This window comes from Mobula birostris, chromosome 7, assembly GCF_030028105.1.
Source record: "Mobula birostris isolate sMobBir1 chromosome 7, sMobBir1.hap1, whole genome shotgun sequence".
Classification (NCBI taxonomy): domain Eukaryota; kingdom Metazoa; phylum Chordata; class Chondrichthyes; order Myliobatiformes; family Myliobatidae; genus Mobula; species Mobula birostris.
Window position 1 is genome coordinate 168,191,274 of NC_092376.1, and position 24,047 is coordinate 168,215,320.

At 44.1% G+C, this 24,047-nt stretch overlaps 1 protein-coding gene across 2 annotated transcripts in view; it reads right to left on the reverse strand.

The window, feature by feature from the left end:
- Positions 1–24,047, reverse strand: part of rad50 (RAD50 homolog, double strand break repair protein) — a 200,868-nt gene that overhangs the window by 39,753 nt on the left and 137,068 nt on the right. For both annotated transcript variants that reach the window (XM_072264068.1, XM_072264067.1), the window contains exons 21-22: positions 11,425–11,552; positions 9,457–9,681 (exon numbers count right to left, since the gene is read on the reverse strand). In XM_072264068.1, coding sequence (XP_072120169.1) covers positions 9,457–9,681; positions 11,425–11,552 — 353 coding nt within the window. The remainder of the gene's footprint in view (positions 1–9,456; positions 9,682–11,424; positions 11,553–24,047) is intronic.

Genomic DNA, 24,047 nt, shown 5'->3' on the forward strand with positions numbered 1-24,047 from the left:
TGAAGATCACCAGTAGCCTGCCTTGTTCCAACCACTTTGACACTCTGGCCAAGGAAGCTCACCAGTGCCTTTACTTCCTCAGGAAACTAAAGAAGTCTATTATGTCTCCTTTGACTCACCAATTTTTATACATAACCCCACAGAAAGAATCCAATCTTTATGCATCATGGCTTGGTATGGGAACTGCTCTGCACATGACCAAAAGAAACTGCTGTGTGTTGGACACAGCTCAGCGCTCATGGAAACCAGCCGCCCGCCTCCCCCTCCCCCGTAGACTCCGTCTACACTTCTCATTGCCTCAGTAAAGTAGCCAGCATAGTTAAAGACCCCGACCACCCTGAAAATTCTTTCACCGCCCCCCTCCCATTGGACAGAAACACAAATCAGGGGTTCCTAACCTTTTTTATGAAATGGACCCCTACCATTAACTGAAGGGTCTGTGAACCCAAAGCTGTGAATCCCTGCCTTAAAGCATGCACCACCAGGGTCAAAGACAGTTTTTATCCTGGTGTTACAAGACTACCTAATGCTTCCCTAGTACAGTAAGATGGACTCTTCAGCTCACAATCAACCCTGTTGTACCTGCACCTGCATCGTAATTTCTCTGCTCTGCAACACTTTATTCTGCACTGATACAATTTTACTTTGTACTGCTTCAAAGTGCTGTATTTTTCTCAGCGCATGTGAAAGAAGGGTGAGGGGGGATCTCACTGAAACCTTTCGAGTGTTGAAAGGCCTAGACAGAGTAGATGTGGAAAGGATGTTTCCCATGGTGGGAGAGTCTAGGACAAGACGGCACAGCCTCAGGATAGAGGGGTGCCCTTTCAAAACAGAGATGTGGAAAAACTTCCATAGCCAAAGGGTGGTGAATTTGTGGAATTTGCTGCCACTTGTAGCTGTAGAGGCCAGGTCGTTGGGTGTATTTAATGCAGAGTTTGATAGGTTCTTGATTGGACATGGCATCAAAGGTTATGGGGAGAAGGCTGGGAACTGGGGGTGAGGAGGAGATAGAAAAAAATGAATCAGCCATGATTGAATGGCAGAGCAGACTCGATGGGCCAGATGGCCTAATTCTACTCCTACATCTTATGGTCTTATGTGACAATACAGAATAATTTATCACTTTTAATGGAAGTGAATAACCAGAGAGATCCCTGGTTTCAGTTTACTGTTTCAGAAAAGATGAACGCAAATACACAGCTCAGATACACAACCCAAATGAAAAGCACAGAAAAGATCAAAAAGATCTTAAAGATTGGCTGCATTTGTCTTTCATGTACACACTGAAACACGAGCACAAATACATTGTTTTCGTCGATGACCAACATACACAAGAGTGACGCTGGGGGCAGCCCACAAGTGTTTCTGTGCTTCCAGCACCAGCATAGCATACCATACCCATATCTTACCTTAGAAACATAGAAAACCTACAGCACAATACAGGCCCTTCGGCCCACAATGCTGTGGAGAACATGTACTTACTTCAGAAATTACCCAGGGTTAACGCATAGCCCTCTATTTTTTTAAGCCTCTTAAAAGACCCTATCATATCTGCCTCCACCACCGTTTCTGGTAGTCCATTCCAAGCACTCACCACTCTCTGTGTAAAAAAATTACCCCTGACATCTCCTCTGTACCTACTTCCAAGCACCTTAAAACTGTGCCCTCTCGTGTTAGCCATTTCAGACCTGGGAAAAAGCCTCTGACTATCCACACGATCAATGCCTCTCATTATCTTGTACACCTCTATCAGGTCACCTCTCATCCTCCGCCGGTCCAAGGAGAAAAGGCCGAGTTCACTCAACCTATTCTCATAAGGCATGCTTCCCAATCCAGGCAACATCGGGACCGATGACATAGATAGAAGTAGGGATGAGGTCCTGAATAAGAAATATAGGGAGTTAGGAAAGAAGTTAAAAAGCAGGACCTCAAGGGTGGTAATCTCGGGATTGCTGCCTGTGCCACGAGACAGAGAGGGTAGGAACAGGAAGTTACGGCAGATGAATATGTGGCTGAAGAGTTGGTGCAGGGGGCAGGGGTTCAGATTTCTGGATCACTGGGATCTCTTCTGGGGAAGGTCTGACCTGTACAAAAAGGACGGGCTGCACCTGAACTGGAAAGGGACCAATATCCTGGCGGAAGGTTTGCTCGAGCTGTTGGGGAGGGTTTAAACTAGTTTGGCAGGGCGGTGGGAATCAGAAAGTGAGTGCAGTGATTAGGGTAGAAGGACAAGGGCACGATGCTATGTGTTCTGAGTTGGTGAGGAAGGACAGGCAGGGGACAAAACATAAATGTAGCCAGTTAGTGGGGTTGAGATGTGTCTATTTCAATGCTGGGAGTATTAGGAATAAAGGGAAAGAATTTAGAACATGGATCAGTACATGGAACTACGATGTTGTGGCCGCTATTGAAACTTGGCTGGACGAAGGGAAGGATTGGCTGACGCAGGTACCGGGGTTTAGGTGTTTTAAAAGGACTAGGATGGGAGGTAGAAAAGTGGGGGGGTGGGCAGGTAGCATTACTGGTCAGGGATAGTATCACGGCTGTAGAAAGGGAGGACGCTGCAGAGGGAGTGTCCACTGAGTCGGTGTGGGTGGAAGTCAGAAATAGGAAGGGATCAATCACTGTGCTGGGAGTAGTCTATAGGCCCCCAAGTAACCCTGGGGACACCGAGGAGCAAATAAGCAGGCAGGTTTTAGAATGGTGCAGGAAATACAGGGTTGTAGTTATGGGTGATTTTAACTTCCCTCATATTGACTGGCACCTCCTGACTGCAAGGGGGATAGATGGGGCTGAATTTGTCAGGTGTGATCAAGAAGGATTCCTGACACAGTATGTGGACCAGCCGACGAGAGGAGAGGCCATACTGGATCTAGTTCTGGGTAATGAACCTGGTCAGGTGGCAGACCTTTTGTTGGGGGAGCATTTTGGTGAGAGTGACCACAACTCCCTTAGCTTCAGCATAGCTATGGAAAAGGATAAAAACAGACAAAATGGGAAAATGCTTAACTGGGGAAGGGCTAACTATGAAGGGATGAGGCAGGAACTAGCGAAGAGTAAATTGGAAACAGATGTTCAAGGGTGAAAGCACAGAAGTAATGTGGAGGAAGTTTAGGGACCACTTGTGCTGGGTTCAGGATAGGTTTGTCCCACTGAGACAAGGGAAAAATGGTAGGAAAAGGGAACCGTGGCTGATGAAACACGTGAGGCAACTCGTCAAGAGGAAGAAGGAAGCATATGTGAGATATAAGAAGCAGGAAGCAGGAGGGGCTCATGAAAAATATAGGGTAGCCAGGAAGGAGCTTAAGAAAGGACTTAGGAGAGCTCGAAGGGGACATGAGAAGACCTTGGCATGTAGGATTAAGGAGAACCCCAAGGCGTTCTATGCGTAAAGAACAGAAGGATGACAAGAATGAAGATGGGGCTGCTAAAGGATAAAGAAGGCAACATGTGCCTGGAGGCGGAGGAGGTTGAGGAGGCCCTAAATGAATACTTTGCTTCAGTATTCACAAGTGAAAAGGACATTGATCAGGGTGAGGTCGAAATAGAACAGGCCTGTGTGCTGGACAATGTGGAGATTAAGGAAGAAGTAGTGTTGGATCTTCTTAAAAACATCAAGATTGATAAAGTCCCCAGGGCCGGACATGTTATACCCCAGGTTGCTGTGGGAAGTGAGAGAAGAGATCACTGGAGCAGTAGCTATTATCTTTGAATCCTGTTTGACTGCAGGGGAGGTGCCGGAGATTGGAGAATGGCAAATGTAGTTCCCTTGTTTAAAAAAGGTAATAGGGAGAATCCTGGGAACCATAGACCGATGAGTCTTACGTTGGTGGTCTGCAAACTATCGGAAAGGATTCTTAAGGATAGAATCTACGAGCACTTGGAGAAGTACAGTCTACTCAAGGATAGTCAACATAGCTTTGTGAAGGGAAGGTTGTGCCTCATGAGCCTAATTGAGTTTTTTTGAAGAGGTAACAAAAGAAATTGATGAGGGTAGGGCGGTAGACGTGGTCTACATAGATTTTAGCAAGGCATTTGACAAGGTGCCCCACGAGAGACTCATCCAGAAAGTCATGAAGCATGGGATCAGTGGAACCTTGGCTGCTTGGATTAAAAAATTGGCTTAAAGGAAGAAAGCAGAGGGTAGTAGTGGAAGGAAAGTGTTCTGCCTGGAGGTCGGTGACTAGTGGAGTGCCACAAGGATCTGTCCTGGGACCCGTGCTCTTTGTGATTTTTATAAATGACTTGGATGAAGAGGCGGAAGGATAGGTGAGTAATTTTGTGGACGACATGAAGATTGGAGGAGTTGTGGATGAAGCTGTAGGTTGTCGAAGGTTACAAGAGGATATAGACAGGATGCAGAGTTGGGCAGAAAAGTGGCAGATGGAGTTCAATCCGGATAAGTGTGAGGTGATGCATTTTGGAAGGACAAACCAGAAGGCTGAGTAATGGTTAATGGTCGGTTACCTAAGAGTGTGGATGACCAGAGGGGCCTTGGGGTTCAAATCCATACATCCCTCAAGGTCACTGCACAGGTTGATAGGATAGTTAAGAAGGCCTATGGGATGCTAAGCTTCATTAATAAGGGGATTAAGTTCAAGAATAGAGAGGTCATGTTGCAACTCTACAAATCTCTGGTGAGACACTTAAGAGCATTGTGTTCAGTTCTGGTCACCTCATTATAGGATGGATGTGGAAGCTATGGAGAGAGTGCAGAGGAGATTTACCAGGATATTGCCTGGCTTGGAAAACAAGTCTTATGAGACAAGGCTAGCAGAGCTGGGACCTTTCTCTTTGGAGTGTAGAAGGATGAGAGGGGGCTTGATAAAGCTCTACAAGATTATGAGAGGCATAGATAGGGTGGATAGCCAGTAACTGTTTCCTAGGGCACGAATAGTGAACACCAGAGGGCATATGTACCAAATTAAGGGAGGGAAGTTTAGAGGAGACATCAGGGGTAAGTTTTTTTACACAGAGGGTTGTGGGTGCCTGGAATGACTTGCCAGGGATGGTGGTGGAGGCTAAAACATTAGGGGTATTTAGGAGCCTCTTGGACAGGCACAGGGATAAAAGAAAAATAGAGGGTTACAGGGTAGTGTGGGTTTAGTACTTTTTTTAAAGGAATATATGGGTCGGCACAACATCGAGGGCCGAAGGGCCTGTACTGTGCTGTAGTATTCTAGTGTCTAGTGTCTCATGTCTAACATCCTTGTAAATCTCCTCTGCATCCTTTCTATAGTTTCCACATCCTTCCTGTAGTGAGGTGACCAGAACTGAGCACAGTACTCCAAGTGGGGTCTGACCAGCGTCTTATATAGCTGTAACATTATCTCTCGGCTCTTAAACTCAAGCCCACGATTGATGAAGGCTAATGCACCGTATGCCTTCTTAACCACAGAGTCAACCAGCGCAGCAGGTTTGAGTGTCCTGTGGAGTTGGATCCCAAAATCTCTCTGATCCTCTACACCGCCAAGAGTCTTACCATTGATACTATGTTCTGCTATCATATTTGACCTACCAAAATGAACCAGCTCACACTTGTCTGAGTTGAACTCCATCTGCCACTTCTCAGCCCAGTTTTGCATCCTATTGATTTCCCACTGTAACCTCTGACAGCCCTCTACACTATCCACAACACCCCCAACCTTTGTGTCATCAGCAACCTTACTAACCCATCCCTCCACTTCCTCATCCAGGTCATTTATAAAATCACGAAGCGAAGGGGTCCCAGAACAGATCCCTGAGGCACAACACTGGTCACCGGCCTCCATGCAGAATATGGCCCATCTACAACCAGTCTTTGCCTTCTGTGAGCAAGCCAATTCTGGATCCACAAAGCAATGTCTCCTTGGATCCCATGCCTCCTTATTTTCTCAATAAGCCTTGCATGGGGCACCTTGTCAAATGCCTTGCTGAAATCCATATACACTACATCTACTGCTCTACCTTCATCAATATGTTTCATCATATCCTCAAAAAAGGCATGACCTGCCTTTGACAAAGCCATGCTGACTGTTTCTAATTATATTATGCCTTCCCTAAAATGTATGTCTTTGGAATGTGGAAGGAAGCCAGAAGAACTCCACACAGTTGTGATGAGAATGTACAAACTCCTTCGAAACAGCAGAGGGAATTTAACTCTGATCACTGGTACTATAAAGCATCACACTAACTGCTACACTACCATGCCAGTACCCACACAGCTCAGCCTAAAAAGCAAAATTTGCTCTGTTCCAATAGCATGCCTCAGATAAATCAACCCTTCTTTGACAACATCTAAGTTAAATTCAAATTGCTTATTTCTTTCCATGCCAATTACAACAGTCAGAAGCACAGAAACATCAACCTTGACATTGTTCATAGATCAGGTGAGCAAATTCAAAAATACATTTGGTTCTGAAATTGAAAATAAGTGGACTGGTAGGGAGAGATAGACTAACATGCCAGAACATTGCGTAGGAAAGCTCCTGTTCATAAACCTAAAGTTACCTGCTGAGTTTGTGTGTTTTTATAGACCTCATTGAGAAGTAGTGAACTGAAAGCAAGATGGAGCTCCAGAAGGCAGGGTTTAATGACATGGAAAGGAAAAACTCAAACTTTGCCCAGCTGTGATTAAAGATCATTGGCCAAAATATTAACTCTGTTTATTCTCTTCAAAGATGCTGCTCGACCTGCTGAGTACTTCTAATGTTTATTTCAGAATCTCCTGCATCTAAGGTATTCTGCTAGCAATACAGGAATAGCAAACTAAGGCAAGCAATGTGTGGCTGGAGAAATAAGAACATTAAAAATACGAGCAGGAATACACAAAGATTTGCTTTATTTGTCACATGCACATCGAACCATACAGTGAAATGCACTGTTTGTGTCAAAGACCAATACAGTCCGAAGATGCCTGCAAGTGTTGCCATGTAGCATGCTCACAACCTACTAAACCATATGTCTTTGTAATGTAGGAGGAAACCGGAGGACCTGGAGAAAACCCACGTGGTCATGGGGTCAACGTACAAAATCCTTACAAGCAGCAGCAGGAATTGAAGCCGGATTATGGCTGCTGTGTTACCATGACGCCCGAGGCTATCTGGCCTGTCGAGCCTGCTCTGGCATTCAATAATATCGTGACTGATCTGGCTGTGGACTCAATACATCAACCTACATTTTCCCCATAACCCTTAATTCCCTTACTACACAAAAATCTAGATATGTCTCAAGTATATTTAATGCTGTGGCCTCTAATGCTTCCCTGGGCAGACAATTCCACAAATTCACTAATCTCTGGGAAAACCAGTTTTTTCCTCATCTCCATCCCAAATCTATTCCCCTGAATCTTGAGGCTATGTCCCCTAGTTCTAGTCTCACGTACCAGGAGAAGTCTTCACATTCACATCTGAACCAGTTCTGGAACAGGGAATCACATTTTTAGTGCATGACATACTTAACACAAAAGGGGCCGTATACTTGCAACAACATTAGCCAATAATTTGGAGGACATTTGGCACCTAGACAACATATTACTGCATTAAACTCATACTGAAATAAAGAGCAGATCAGAAATGTGAGGAGGTAGATGGGGGAAACTCCGAGCAGCCTATATAGATCTGGGCAAGATATGCCTAAGTGCACAAACTAGATCAGATAAACACGAAGGACAATATGAGAGGAGCACTGACAGAGACTTAGCCTGAGGTGGGAGGACCAGCTATGGATACCCCTAGCAACAAGGCATTTGGGAAGGACTAAGGATAGGAGGTGATGGAACATTAATCTGATGAAATTGCAAAGATGGCAAAGCAGGAGAGTCAAATGAAGTATCTATTTAGAGAAAATTAAAGAACAATATACAAGGGTTTCAGCTCTTTTTGTGTTTACTATAATTGCACTATGGATTCTGTCTATCCAGAGCAGGGGCTCCCGACCTTTTCTTATGCTGTGGACCAATACCATCAAGCAAGGGGTCCGTGGACCCCAGTTTGGGAATCTCTGATCTAGAGCCACTGCAGAAGCAAGGTAACCCAAATGCTAGTCTTAGTAGTAGTGCGATCACTTGAGTTGATTGTGATGTTCTCCTAAGGAGCTGTCCGTTGGTGGGTCCCCAGGTGGCTTTAGAGGCCGAATTGGGACCCACATAGCCAGGTGCAGTGCGGGCAAGGGTAGCTGGGCTGCAGTATGCAGACAATCTTTGTTGGCTCCTATACTCAGGCATAAAAGAGAACTTTACACTCAACATCTGCAGAACCAAGGTCTACTGGGCAACCTAACTCTACTGCACTGCACTGGCCTCTGGAGCAAAGGCCCCCCAGCAAAGAAGATGGATCCATTCCCACACCCCAGGAGCCACCGATCAGCAGATATTGATAAAATTTACCACTGTTTTCATCACAGGAAGACCTCAAATTCAAAATCCACAATCCACAGAGCAACTGTGATTCTTATGCTCTCATAAACTTTCGAGACTCTGACTGGCTCGGAGTCACCGAGAAATATTACCAACACTGGCACTGGAGAAATATTACCACCAATGATTCTGCAAAATCTTCTAAATCCACGAAAAGATAATAAAACTAATGTGAATGCATCTTTGCAAGCCAACATCCCCCACGTTGGAGTTGACTCCATCGGCATGTCGGACACTAGGCTATGAAGCAGGCGCTCTGGTCAAAGTTCTGTCACCTGAAGAGATTATCAGTTGTTGGAGCACCTCTTGTGTCAGTAAAATACATTACGAACACCCTCAAAAAGAAATTACCAAGTTAAAATCAACTGCTAAATGACAGGCATGCCTTTTGGTCAACTGACCTGGAAGAGCTTATTCCAAATCTTTTCACTTTCCCTCTTAAGCTTGAGGACATGCACCACCAGCCTCAAGGACAGCTTCTTTCCTGCTATTATGAAAGTATTCATCGGATCTTGAGTATGGTAAGGATGAATTCTCGACCTCACAATCGGCTCTGTCATGGCCCCTGCGCTGCACTTTCTCTGTAACACTTTATTTTGCATTCTGTTGCTTTTCCTTTGTACTGCCTAGATGTAGTTACCTTGTGAAACGATCTTCATGGATGACATGAAAAACATAGGATTTTCACTGTATCTCAGTCATGTGACAATAAACCAATTACCAACATTTACCATTCAAGCAGATTTCACATGACTTGGTGACAATTTTTCAAAACGCTCATGGAAAGTGCCTTTGAGATGTTCAGTTGCATTAAAGGCAAATAATTGGGGCTAAATAAGTAAATACTATTTGAAAGATTGAAGAAGATTTATCCTTTTTCAAAATTCATGGAATTTTCACCCTCTAACATATCTTTCTACAGCAAGATCGGATTAATCTCACTGTGATGGTCAAGATATTTTTAATAAAGCAAAATATTCTGGTGAAGTTTGAGGGTATTATTCACAGCAAACATCTCACATGGCCAGAAACGAACATTCATGACATGCTAGCATACTTACTGGTCCAGTGCCTTGTAATAAATATCTAGGTCCTTGTTAGCCAATTCTGTTGTCCTCATTATGATCATCATTTCTCTGAACTTTTCCTCAGCATCTCTGTACTGATCATCTCTCAGTTCTTTTCTGAAGTGAAGAATTTCTTCTTCAAAGCCTTTCTGTCGCCCCTGGGCCAGGTTTCGAGTCTTTTTGCAATTATCCAGTCGCTCTTCCAGTTGTTGTCGTTCACTGTCATCCAAAAAAAGAAGTACTTTAGGCTTGGATGTATGAAATAATATTATAAATTGCCCTCACAAATATCAACAAGCTTCATATGTCAGGAAAATCTACTTAGAACATTATGATTTTTGGTTGGAATAGTGAAGTAGCTATTAAAGCCACTGCCTTGCAGCTCCAGTTAACCAGGTTCAACACTAACCACCGATACTGTTTGTGTTAAGCTTGCACATATCCCCTGCAAAGGCATGGCTGCTACACTCAGTGGCCACTTTATTAGGTACACTTGCTTGTTAATGCAGCTATCCAATCAGCCAATCATATTAGATTAGATTATGAGGACACTCGGTCCTCCTTTATTGTCATTTAGAAATGCATACATGCATTAAGAAATGATACAATGTTTCTCCGGAGTGATATCACAGAAAACAGGACAAACCAAAGACTGACACTGACAGAACCACATAATTATAACATATAGTTACAGCGGTGCAAAGGAATACCATAATTTGATGAAGAACAGACCATGGGCACAGTAAAAAAAGAAGTCTCAAGGTCCCAAGTCGATCGACTCCCGAGTCCCCGATAGCAGGCGGCAAAAGGGAGAAACTCCCTGCCATAAACCTCCAGGCACCGTCAACTTGCCGATGCCTTGGAAGCAGCCGACCACAGCCAACACTGAGTCCGTCCGTCCGATAACTTCGAGCTTCCGACCAGCCTCTCAGATACAGCCTCCTGAGCGCCATCCTCTGCCGAGTGCCTTTGACCTCGCCCTGGCCGCTGAAACACGCAAAGCCGAGGATCTCGGGGCCTTCTGCTCCGGAGATTCCGGTTACCACACAGTAGCAGCGGCAGCAAAGCGGGCATTTCAGAAGTTTTCCAGATGTTCCTCCATGCTCTCACATCTGTCTCCATCAAATCAGAATTGTGCACGGTCCCCTACACAGATAACAGACATCACCACCGAAGTGGCTGCGTGCACTGCCGTCTTCCCCTCCTATGGCAACAACTCAATGCAGTAAAGCATGCAGGCATGGTTAAATGGTTCAGTTGTCGCATAGACTAAACGTCATAATGGGAAAGAAATTTGAACTAAGTGACTTTAATAGTGTAATGATTGTTGGTGCTAGACAGGGTGGCATGAGCATCTCAGAAACTGTTGATCCCCTGGTATTTTCAATCTCTAGAGTTTATAAAGGGACTCAGCCCGAAACGTTGATGTTTGTTCATTTCTGTAGATGCTGCCTGACCTGCTGAGTTCCTCCAGCATTTTGTGTATATTGCAAAGTTCATTAACGTACTTAAAAAGAAATCAATCTCAGTTGTGGGCATCACTGTGAGGTCAATAGCTGTCACACTTCCTTATTGTATTTGGACTAAAATGCTTGCAGAGTATTTTCAGAGCAAAAGGTTGACCATGTTGTGGATTCCATCCCTCAAGAGATACAATGGATATTATCTGCACTACACAGAAATTTATCAATCAATGACTGTTCCAATAAGCATGAAAATTGTGGATGTGACCAACAGGCTCCCCAGACCCAATCACGTATCCCACACACTCCTTGCTGGAGGAGAGTTAATCCTTGGAATGACAAAGAAACTGTTCAACAGCCATCATCCTCCCTCTAAATCCAAGGTCACCCCAACCTCAGTCATTTTCTTACACTAAGTAGTTGTAATGTTGGTGCTAAAAGATAGGTTCAGTTCAGTACTGAGGGGAAGTGTTCACTGCATGGTCAGGTTTTCACTTACCTCCTGAGCTGATTTACTCGCATCTCTCCCATCTCTTTCAGCCGCTCCCTCCTCTTGGTCTCCACAATTTCCAATTCTTCCATCCTTTTTCGCAGCGTCAAATTATCTTGCAACCATCGCTCTTCGAGCTGAGGCAAAAATAAGCAAATTACAGCGTTAACAAGAGTAAATCTGCAGATGCTGGAAATCCAAGCAACGTACACAAAATGCTGGAGGAACTCAACAGGCCAGGCAGAATCTAGGGAAAAAGTACAGTCAACGTTTCGGGCCAAGACAATTCAGCAGGACGGCCAAAGGGTCTTGGCCCAAAACGTCAACGGTACTTTTTTCCATAGAAGTTGCCTGGCCTGCTAAGTTACAGCGCTATGTAATTTCAAATGCATCCATTTGCCAAGATCCAAAGAAAGCGAATATTTGCAGTCTAAAATGTAATGGAAAAAAATTACAACAAATACAAAGTAAATAACTAAATACTCCACATGCAGGAATTCTGAAATGAAAACAGGAAGTTGGAGACATCCAGGCACTTTGACTGGAGCAGACAGGAAAAGCTGATCTGGCAGGACACCACCACTCCGAATCACTCAAATGTTTCCTTCTCCAAATATATTGCCAAACCTGCTGAAATGTTCCTGCGTTCCCTTTCAGCATTTATAAGGAGAAAGGATGTATTAGTACGGAGCTCCATTGCTTTGTTCTAAGTGTGGCCTATGGTCAGGCCACACTTAGATCCCCTCCAATTCGCCTACGAGCCCCGACTTGGAGTTGAGGATGCCATCATCTACCTGCTGAACCGTGTCTACGCCCACCTGGACAAGCCAGCGAGCACTGTGAGGGTCATGTTTTTTGACTTCTCCAGTGCGTTCAACACCATCCGCCCTGCTCTGCCGGGGGAGAAGCTGACAGCGATGCAGGTGGATGCTTCCCTGGTGTCATGGATTCTTGATTACCTGACTGGCAGACCATAGTACATGTACTTGCAACACTGTGTGTCTGACAGAGTGACCAGCAGCACTGGGGTTCCACAGGGGACTGTCTTGTCTCCCTTTCTCTTCATTATTTACACCTCGGACTTCAATTACTGCACAGAGTCTTGTCATCTTCAGAAGTTTTCTGATGACTCTGCCATAGTTGGATGCATCAGCAAGGGAGATGAGGCTGAGTATAGGGCTACGGTAGGAAACTTTGTCACATGGTGTGAGCAGAATTATCTGCAGCTTAATGTGAAAAAGACTAAGGAGCTGGTGGTAGACCTGAGGAGAGCTAAGGTAACGGTGACCCCTGTTTCCATCCAGGAGGTCAGTGTGGACATGGTGGAGGATTACAAATACCTGGGGATACAAAGTGACAATAAACTGGACTGGTCAAAGAACACTGAGGCTGTCTGCAAGAAGGGTCAGAGCTGTCTCTATTTCCTGAGGAGACTGAGGTTCTTTAACATCTGCTGGACGATGCTGAGAATGTTCTACGAGTCTGTGGTGGCCAGTGCTATCATGTTTGCTGTTCTGTGCTGGGACAGTAGGCTGAGGGTAGCAGACACCAAGAGAATCAACAAACTCATTCGTAAGGCCAGTGATGTTGTGGGGATGGAACTGGATTCTCTGACGGTGGTGTCTGAAAAGAGGATGCTGTCCAAGTTGCATGCCATCTTGGGCAATGTTTCCCATCCACTACATAATGTACCGGTTGGGCACAGGAGTACATTCAGCCGGAGACTCATTCCACCGAGATGCGACACAGAGTGTCATAGGAAGTCATTCCCGCCAGCGGCCATCAAACTTTACAACTCCTCCCTTGGAGGGTCAGACACCCTGAGCCAATTATGCCTGGACTTATTTCCTGGCATAATTTACATATTACTATTTAACTATTTATAGTTTTATTACTATTTAATTATTTATGGTGCAACTGTAATGAAAACCAATTTCCCCCAGGATCAATAAAGTATGACTATAACTATGACTATGTGTAATACATTGCAGCTCTAAGCTCTGCAGAGCGGACATTACAGGGTGCTTTATGACTTGAGGACCCGAGCTCTAGGGAAAGATTGAATAGATTAGGACTTCATTCCCTGGAGTGTAGGAGAATGGTGATTTTGTGGAATTTGTTGCCATGTGCAACTGTGGAGGGCAGGTCGTGGGGTGTATTTAAGTCAGAGATTGATAGGTTCTTGATTGGACATGGCATCAAAAGTTACGGGGAGAAGGCCAGGAACTGGGGTTGAGGAAGACAGAAAAAAAGGATCAGCCATGATTGAATAGCGGGGCAGAGTCGATGGGCCAGATGGCTTAATTCTGCTCCTATGTCTTATGCAATGAGGGGAGACTTGATGGAGGTATACACAATTATGAGGGTTATAGACAGGGTAAATGCAAACAGGCTTTTTCACTGAGGTTGGGGGAGACTAGATGAGAGATCATAGGTTAAAGGTGAAAGATGAAATATTTAAAGGAAACCTGAGGGGAAACATCTTCACTCAGTGGCTGGCGTGAGTGTGGAAGTGAAAGTGGTAGGCGCTGGACTGATTTCAATATTTAAGAGAGGTTTGGATAAGTAAAGTATATGTACGGAAGGGAAATGAAGGCTCAATAGGACTAGGCAGAATACTATTTGGCATGGACTAGATGGGCCAAAGGTCCTGTTTCAGTGCTGTAGTGCTCTATGACTCTAACAGTCTCAAGTCCAAAGTACTTCACATCTTCCAAAAGCAACAAGCATTTATTGCTATAACACAGGGGTTCAATGTCTAGATACTGATTTGATGACCCAGTGGTAAACTGCCTAATGTTGTTTGAGTCCTCCACGTAGGCAGCCTGAATACTGGTCAAGTCTGCATGAAGTTAGCTCAAGTTGGTGTGATGGGAGCACTGGTACAGTCGGCAAGCTCATTTGAGAATCAAAGCAGGAAACCTGTTCGATATGCAAATCCTTTTACAAGCTGAATATATTGAACATGGATGGAGTTGAGCCCACTACCATGTTGACTAAAATAATCTTCAGTACATGCCGTGCTTCATGCTGATTGGCCATTTGCATAATACCTTGAGAAAACAACAGCCAATGGCATACCAGAGAGACCATTCATTCTCTATCATTGTCACAGGGAGCTACGGCACAAAAGTAGGGCCTTTGTCTCACTGACTCTTTACGGATCATCAATCACCCAATTTTTCCTAATTCTATCTTATTCACCTTACATTCCCAACAAAACCCCCTTCCTCAAAGTCTGACAGTCGTCCACACACTTGGGGCAATTTACATTGGCCAATGAATCAATGGGATGTATGGGGGAAATCTGTGCAGTTACAGAAGAGCAAGCAAATTCCACACAGAAGACACGGAAGGTCAGGAATGAACCCAGATCACTGGAGATTTGAGGCAGTAGCTTTACCATCTTTCCATCGTGCTGTGCCATGTACCATGATGCACTAAGATCATGGCAGATCTAAGCTTGAACTCAATCCAAGTTCCTGTCCCATGATTGTTGACCTTTCATAACAGTCCAAAACCAATTCTGGTGAAGAGTCTCAGCAGCCCAAAACGCCAACTGCTTATTTCCTTCCATAAATGCTGCCTGACCTGCATTTTGTGTGTCTTTCCCAAAACCAATCTGTCTATTCATTGGCAAACAAGAGAAAAATCTGCAGATGCTGGAAAGCCAAGTAACACACACACATTGATGGAGGAATTCAACAGGTAAGGTAGCATCTATGGAAGAGAGTAAATAGGCCGAGACCTTTCTATTCATTTATTTATTGAGATATAGTGCAGAACAGGCCCTTTGAGCCACACCGCCCAGCAACCTCCGACTTAATCCTAGCCTAATCACAGGACAACTACAATGACTAATTAGTCTATCAGCTGTTACGTTATTGGACTGTGGGAGGAAACCCACATGGTCATGGGCAGAACGTATAAACTCCTCACAGGCAGTGGTGGGAACTGAGCCCAGGTCGCCTGTACAGTGGAGCATTGTGCTAACCACTACGCTACTTTACTGCTTTCTACAGATACACTATACATTTTTTCACCAATTCACCCTCTACAATTTTTTTGGGTAGAAAATACTGGATCCACAGTCTTGAGAAGACACTCTCCCTCATCTCCATCTTAAATGGGTGATTCTCCTTTGTGAAAACATGGCCCTCAGATCTCCCACCCACTGCCACTACCCTGCTCCCTATCCACCACCATCAATCCCACAAGGATCCTCTCAGCATCTGTTCAGTTGACTAAATAGCATGGAAAGACAAGGGAGGAAGTTCAGTGAATGAACTCTTATGTTTCCAACAGCTGTCTGTAAAGAAAAAACCAAGAATAAAATGAGGAGAATAGACAAAGTGCTGGAGGAACTCAGCAGATCAGGCAACCTTTGTGGAAGAGAATACAGAGCTGATGTTTTGGGACAAGATCCTTCATCAGGGCTGGAACAGAATGGGGGAGAAGCCAGACTATGAAGGTGGAGGGAGGGGAAGGAGTACAAGCTGGAAGTGTTAGGTGAGGCCATGTGAGGAGGATGAAGTAACAAGCTGGGAGGTGATAGGTAGAAAAGGTAAAGGGCTGAAGAAGGAGGAATCTGATACAAGGGGATAGTGAACCACTGGAGAAAGGGAAGGAGAGAGGCACCAGAGGGAGGTGAAGGGCAGTGAGAAGAGAAGGAGTCAGAACGGAACCAGAATGGGGAATGGTAAAAGAGAGAGGAGCAACACTTTCAGTACGCTGGATGAACTCAGCAGGTCGGGCAGCATCAGTCAGAAATGATGAGTGACGTTTCGGGCCGGAACCCTTCGTCAGGACTGAAGAATGAAAGATGGGGAAGGATTTGAAGAATGCTTGTAGCTTCAGTTGAAAGACCAGTAATTTGAAAGACAAAGGGGTGGGGGAGGAGAAGCATTGACGTCATAGCCCTGAAAACAATGGGTAGTAGAAGGAGGAGGCGGAACCATAAGGGAGCTGGGGGAGGTGGTAGAGTGAAATAGGGATAGAGGAAGGGAGGGGGAGGGAATTACCGGAAGTTGGAGAATTCTATGTTCATACCAAGGGGCTGGAGACTACCTAGACGGTATATGAGGTGTTGCTCCTCCAACCTGAGTTTAGCCTCATCATGGCAGTAGAGGAGGCCATGTATAGAAAAGAGAGAAGAGGGAGGGGGAGAAATTACCAGAAGTTAGAGAAATGAATGCCCACACTATCAGGTTGGAGGCTACCCAAACGGAACACGAGGTGTAGCTCCTCTAACCTGAGTGTGGCCTCACTATCACAGTAGAAAAGGTCATGGACCAACATGTCAGAATGGGAATGGGAAGTCGAACTGAAACCGGTGACCACCAGGAAATCCCACCTTTTGTGGTGAACAGAGTGAAGGTTCCCCAGTCTTCGTCAGGCCTCACCGATGTAGAATAGGGAGCACCAGATACAGTCCATGACCTCGACTCACAGGTGAATTCATTTTCTCGTGGGCATCAGATTCACCATGAGATAGTGATTCAATTTTGCACTAATTAGCTGATGTGCCCAAACATGATATGGGGACAGCTGATATGAGAATGATATTATTACTGGTGGGACCGGAGAGCAGAGGAAGAGAAAGTAGGTTATTAAGCCTGAACTTCAATACTTCGCTGGGCTAGTGTGGGCAGCATTTTTTAAAACCTCAAATCTGAATTGTTTATCTTCAGAAGATACAAAGAAAAACATAATAACCTTTGGCTTACTTTGAGCCAACAAAACCTTCAATTCCTACCCTCCAGCCAATATCAAAGCCCCAAGCTTCACTTTATTTACAATGAAACAAATAAATTTCAACAATATAAGCCATGCACAACTTTACACTGACCATTATCTATTTGCAGGAAAGTAGAATAGTTTCCATCCTAACATCGATTATTTCATAATCTAAGCGAGACTTTAATCTTTTGCTGATAAATGCTTCTGAGGTAACCAAGCTAAGTTAAACAGAACTGTTGTAAGTAACTATTTATCAGTGCAATCTACTATCTGTAGCCGCACTGATACAGTTCAGTGCCTCTTCAAATTTCCATTAATCTGCTTACTGAAAATGAAGCTCAACAGAAGATTGTACTTTCCATGTTTGCTCTTGCAAAGCACTGCACATTCCTCCAAAGACATGAGAGCCATCCAGAACACCTTCTTTGATAGATTTTATTTGCCTTAAAATGGAACCATAAATAATTCAAGATTCAAGTATGTTTGTCATTCTTCAGTACGGGTGTAAAGGAGATTGCTACTCTGGAACTGAGGCAGCATAAAAAAAATCATCAATATAGATGTGCCACTATTTGCCATTTTGCCTCTGGAAGGGCTGGTAGTAAAGTTATCCTTGGGGAGATTTAGTCCAAATGACATGAGGACCTACATGACCCATGCAGCCATATTTCGCAAGAAAAATAACCAATATGGAACTACGAAGATGTCCTTCTTCAGGCCATCTGAACAGAGGCTACCCCTCTGGGTGGTGTGAATAATCCTTGTTTATTCTGTGGGGCTGTGTTGAATGCATATTGTATCTCAGCCTTTACTGTGACAAGGATACTAACTTGGAGATACAAGGCTTAACATTCAAGTAGTTTCACCATTTGTTCACTGGTACAAAGAGCCATTCCACATGGTTCTTACTCATAGGTTTCTGATGAAACACTTGCCTTTACGTTGACAATCTGAGGCTGCAAGTCAGAATCAGAATCAAATACCACTGGCGGCATCATCAACATTATGTACTGTGTTGTATGATGCAGGTGATCACGGTCTCATGATCATGATTGCTCTTGGCAAATATTTCTACATAAGTGGCTTACCATTGCCTTTCTCTGAGCAGTGTCTTTGCAAGGCGGATGACCCCAGCCATCGTCAATACTCTCCAGAGACTGTCTGCTTGGCATCAGTGGTCCAATAACTAGGACTTGTGATATGCACCAGCTGCTCATACGACCACCTACCGCCTGCTCCTGTGGCTTCAAATGATCCTGATCGGGGGGCTAAGCAGGTGCTACACCTTGCCCAAGGGTGACCGGCAGGCTCACAGAGGGAAGGAGTGCCTCACACCTCTTTTGGTAGAGATATATCTCCAGCCTGCCACCCACTGGCTTATGTTGTGAAATTAGTTGTTTTGCGGCAAGAGTACAGTGCAACATGTCATAAAAAACTAAAAATTACAGTAAGAAATATATCAATAAAAATTTTACTTGAATTAGTAGCGCAAAAAAATGTGAGGTAGTGTTTATGGGTTCATTTCCCATTCAGAAATCTGACGGCTGAGGCGAAGAAGCAGTTTCTATAATGTTGAGTATGCATCTTCAGGCTCCTGTACCTCATCCTTGATGGTAGTAATGAGAAGAGGGCATGTCCTGGGTGATAGGGGTCATTAATGATGGATGCCACCTTGTTCAGGCATCACAATTGAAGATGTCCTCAAAGCTGGGAAGACCAGTGCACCTGATGGGGCTGGCTGAGTTTGCAACTTTCTGCAGTTTTTTCCAGTCCTGTGCAGAGGCCTCTCCGCACCAGACAGTGATGCAACCAGTGAGAATGCTCCCCACAGTACAACTGTAGAAATTTATCAAATGTCTGTGGTGACATACAGTTGCAAGAAAAAGTTTGTGAACCCTTTGCAATTAACTGGTTTCTGCATTAATTACTAACAAAATGTGGTCTAAGTCACAATAGCAAACACAATCTGCCTAAACTAATAACACAAACAATCGTATTTTTCATGTCCTTAATGAACATATTGTTTAATCATTCATAGTCCAGGGTGGAAAAAGTATGTGAACCCTTGTATTTAATAACTGGTAAAACCTCCTTTAGCAGCATTAACCTCCACCAAATGTTTCCTGTAGCTGCTGATCAGATTTGCAAATCAGTAATGAGGAATTTTAGACCATTCCTCCATAAAATCAGTTCATCAATATTTCTGGGATACCTTGCATGAAACATCCCTCTTCAGGTCATGCTACAGCATCTTAATTGGGTTAAGGTCTGGACTCTGAATAGGCCATTTTAAACCACAAATTTTCTTCTTTTTAAACCATTCTGATGTTGCTTTACTTGTGTTTTAGATCATTCTCTTACTGCATCACCCAACTTCTATTAAGCTTCAGGTGATGGACCGCTATCCCGACATCCTCCTGTAAAATGTCGGTACAATTCTGTATTCATTGTTCCCTTAACGACTGCAAGCTGTCCAGGCCCTGAGGCAGTAAAGCAGCTCCAAACCATGATGCTCCTTCTACCATGCATCACAGTTGGGATGAGGTTTTGGTGTTAGTGTGCAGTGCCGTTTTCCCTCCAAAGATAGTGGTGTTCATTTCTGGCAAGAAGTTCAACTTTTTTCTCATCTGTGCACAGAACAATGTCCCAGAAGTGTTGTGGAACACCCAGCTGGTCTTTTGCAAACTTGAGACATGCAGTAGTGTTGTCTTTGGAGAGCAGTGGTTTCATCCATGATGTCCTTCCATGAACACCATTCCAGTTCAGTGTTCTTCTTACAGTAGATAAATGAACAGAGACCTTAGCAAGTTCCAAAGATTTCTGCAGGTCTTTTGCTGTTACCTTCGTAGTCTTTTTCACCTCCTTCAGCACTGCATATTGTGCTCTTGGTGTAAACACAAAATACTCTGCAGATGCTGGGGTCAAACAACACTCACAACATGCTGGAGACCCCCTCCTTCTTCAGTCCTGACGAAGGGTTCCAGCCCGAAACGTTGACTGATCGTTTCCACAGATGCTGCCCGACCTGCTGAGTTCCTCCAGCGTGTTGTGAGTGCTCTTGGTGTGATCTTTGCAGGACGCCCACACCTGGGAGAGTAGTAAAAGTACCGAATTTCCTCCATTTGTAGACAATTTCTCTTACTGTGGATTGATGAACACTCAGGTCTTTAGAAATGATTTTGTAGCCTTTTTCAACTTCATGCATCTCTAAAGTACTTCTTCTAAGGTCCTCTGAAAGTTGTTTTGATCGAGGCATGGTGCACATAAACAGTGCTTTCTTGAGAAGAGTAGTCTCTGTCAGCAACCTGACTTTGTGCATCCTTTTTTTTATATATAGGGGGGGACACCTCTACAACTCACACCTCCAATCTCATCTCATTGAATGGAACACCTGACTCCAAATAGCTTTTGTAGAAGGCATTACCCCAGAGGTTCAGAGGTTCACATTCTTTTTTGAACTCAGACTGTGATTGTTTAAATTATGTACTCAGTATTGAGGAGCCGTACAACTGTTTGAGTTTTATTAGTTTAGGCAGATTGGGTTGGCTATTATTGTGACTTAGATGAAGATCAGACCACATTTTATGAGTAATTAATGCAGAAATCCAGGTAATTGCAAAGGGTTGACAAACTTTGCTTTGGAGCTGTACCAAATCTACTTCAAACAGAACAGATAATATGCACCACACATCATCTTCCATGAACCGCATCATTCCTACCACAAAGGTCTCAGATCACTGCGAGATGACTTAATTTCACTCTCAGTGCAGATTGCAAGTTACCGTTTGTAAGTACTTTGGTGGTGTTGGACCAGAAGACTTCTAGACTACTGGAGGCATGGTAGCGTAGTTGCCAGTGTAATGATTCAGAGCACCAGTGACTGGGGTCTAATACCTGCCACTGTCTTTAAGGAGCTTGTGTGTTATTCCCATGACTGCATGGGTGTCCCGCGGGTGCTCTGGTTTCCTCCCACACTCCAAAGGCGTACCGGTAGGGTTAGTAAGTTCTGAGCATACTATGTTGCTGCCAGATACAGGGTAATACTCAGCAGATCCTCGGAATGTGTTGATCGTTGATGTAAACAATGCATTTCACTGTTTGTTTTGATCCACATGTAACTAAAGCTGATCTCTTTAATCTCTATTGGACAGTACTCCAAAAACACACTTTTATTTTTACATGTTGCACATAACACAGTAACTTTTTTCAGAGAATTCAGCGAGTTTATAGGGCCAGGGACCCGGCCCAAAGCCAGGAGCCCAGACCACAGGTTCCGCCTGCGCACTCCATCTATACCCTGAACCTTCGATTCATGTTCTGAATTTTCGAATGAGCCAGATGACAGACCAGAAGTTCTGAACAATAGATTGATGGATTACCCCAACTATACTGTACAAGGATTGAAGACTTGACCAAGCCAGTCCATCAACAACACTTCCAAATGGTGCATTGCCATTGAACATTCAAGGGCAGGGAAGCTGTAACCCATGAACCAACTGGTATGCAGACGTAGCTCCAGCGGCAGTCATAAATACAAGAGATCGGTAGTTGCTGGAAGCCCTGAGCAATACACACAGATGCTGAAGCAACTCAGTAGATCAGGCAGCATCAATGGAGGGGAATAAACCATCAAAGTTTTGGGCCAAAGCTCTTCATGACGACGAGAAAGGAAGGGGAAGAAGCTTAAAAAAGGTGGCTAGCAGGTGAGGGGGAAGGCATGTGAGTGAGGGAGGGGTGATGAAGTAAGTGGCCAGCAGGTGAAAGATGGAAGAGGTGAAGAGCTGGAGGGGAATATGATAGGAGAGAACAGTGGACCATGGATGAGAGGGAAGGAAGAGGAACACCAGAGGGAGGCGATGGACAGATGGGGAGAAGGGATGAGTGAGGAACAGTGATAGGGGAACCAAAGTGAGGAATCAGAGAGAAGGGCAAAGGGGGAGAAATTATCCATGGCAATTACAGATTTATGCAACCATAAAAGAACCCACTCGTTTATCTTTTAACTTCATTTCTGGAATTAAATAGCTGGTCTCAATAGCTGTAACATAAGCAACTAGGTAGCTGCAAAACCACTAGTTCATGAATGTCTTTCAAGGAGAGGAATCTGTTATCCTTACCCAGTCTGATCTGTACAATTTCAGATTTATCAACTCTCTACTCCGTGGGTAATAAGGAACCAACAACAGGAACCAGCAACATCACTCCCATTCCATGAAAAAAATGCTTCCTATGAAGTAGGTACAATAAATCTGTCCTGAAAGAAATGTGGTCGTAGGCCAATCATTTTTGCCCATTTTTTATGTTCTTTGCAGACGTTGTGGTCACAATGTGACAGAATTTCCAGCCCTGGTTTTCCAGTTGGGCCTGCCAAGCCTTTCATTGTTTATTCTTTCACAGGATGCAGACCTTGCTGAAAAGGCCAACATTTAGTGAAGGCACTGTGCTACGTGGTTGCCAATGCCAGTAGAAATTTTGTACTGCAAATTTATTTAATTACATGAAGTTAATTTCCCAGTTGCTGTGATGGGATTTAAACCCACTCAGAACATTCAGTTACTACATGACTCTACATCACCCTCATTAAGAGAATCAATTTCTTTCCTTCTCTTATATGCCAATATGTAAATTGTAATAATTATTCTCGATGAGTTCTGTATTCTAACCACTCTCAATATATGAAAAATAAACAATTCCCTGACCAATCCCTGCATTTAATTGTTTGGCACATTTAACCTAATGGAATTTGTACATTAATTTTAGTAAAAGTTAGGAATGTTTTTAATAATTTTATGGAATAAAATAACTGACTTTCTCATTGAAGATCCAGATCCTGTATTTATGCAAATATGTGTATAGTCTGAAGAGTATTGATAATGGTTGGGGCCACCGATCTTATAAAGACAGAGGCTGCAATGGCGACCACTGCTGTAGAAAATTTTGCCAAGACCATGATCACCCATATCATATGACACAGCACAAAATGAACGGTATTATTCATGACTGGGTCCAGAGGAGATATATGAGACTGATTCCAGGCATGAAATGGTTAATGTATGAGGAATAATTGATGGCTTTGGACCTGTACTCACTGGAGTTTAGAAGAATGAAGGGAGATCTCATTGAAACCTTTTGAATATTGAAAGGCTTGAATAGAGTGGACGCGTAGAAGATATTGAGAGTGGGGATGGGCAGAGCCTCCGAATAGAATGGCGTCTCTTTAGAACAGGGAACAGGTGGAATTTATTTAGTCAGAAGGTGATGAATCTGTGGGGAATTCATTGCCACAGATGGCTATAGAGGCCAAATGATTGAGTATATTTAACGTGGAGGTTGATAGGATCCTGATTCGTAAAGGCATCAGAGGTTACAAGGAGAAAGCAGGTGAATGGGGTTGAGAGGGATAATAAGTCAGTCATGATGTATTGGCAAAACAGACTCACTAGACCAAATGGCCTGATTCTGCACCTATGGTCTTACGGACTGTGGGAATGTTTCAATGTACTTAATAGCCAATTCAATACCACCCAGCTCAGTCACTAGGAGCAGATACATCAGTGTCAGTTTTCTTACAGAGCATGAACAGATTCACATAACGTTCAACTAACTAGCAGTTTACACGCCCTTCCCACCATTGAGCACATCTACATGGGGTGCTGTTGTAGGAAAGCATCATCCATCATCAGGGACGCCCCACCTCCCAGGTAATGTTCTTATCTTGTTGCTGCCGTCATGAAGGAGGTACAGAAGCCTCAGGGCTCACACCACCAGCTTTAGGAACAGTTATTACCCCTCAACCATCAGGCTCTTGAACCATTGTGGATAACTTCACTCACCCCATCACTGAACCGTTCCCAGAATCTATGGACTCACTTTCAGGGGTGTGCCACGTTCTC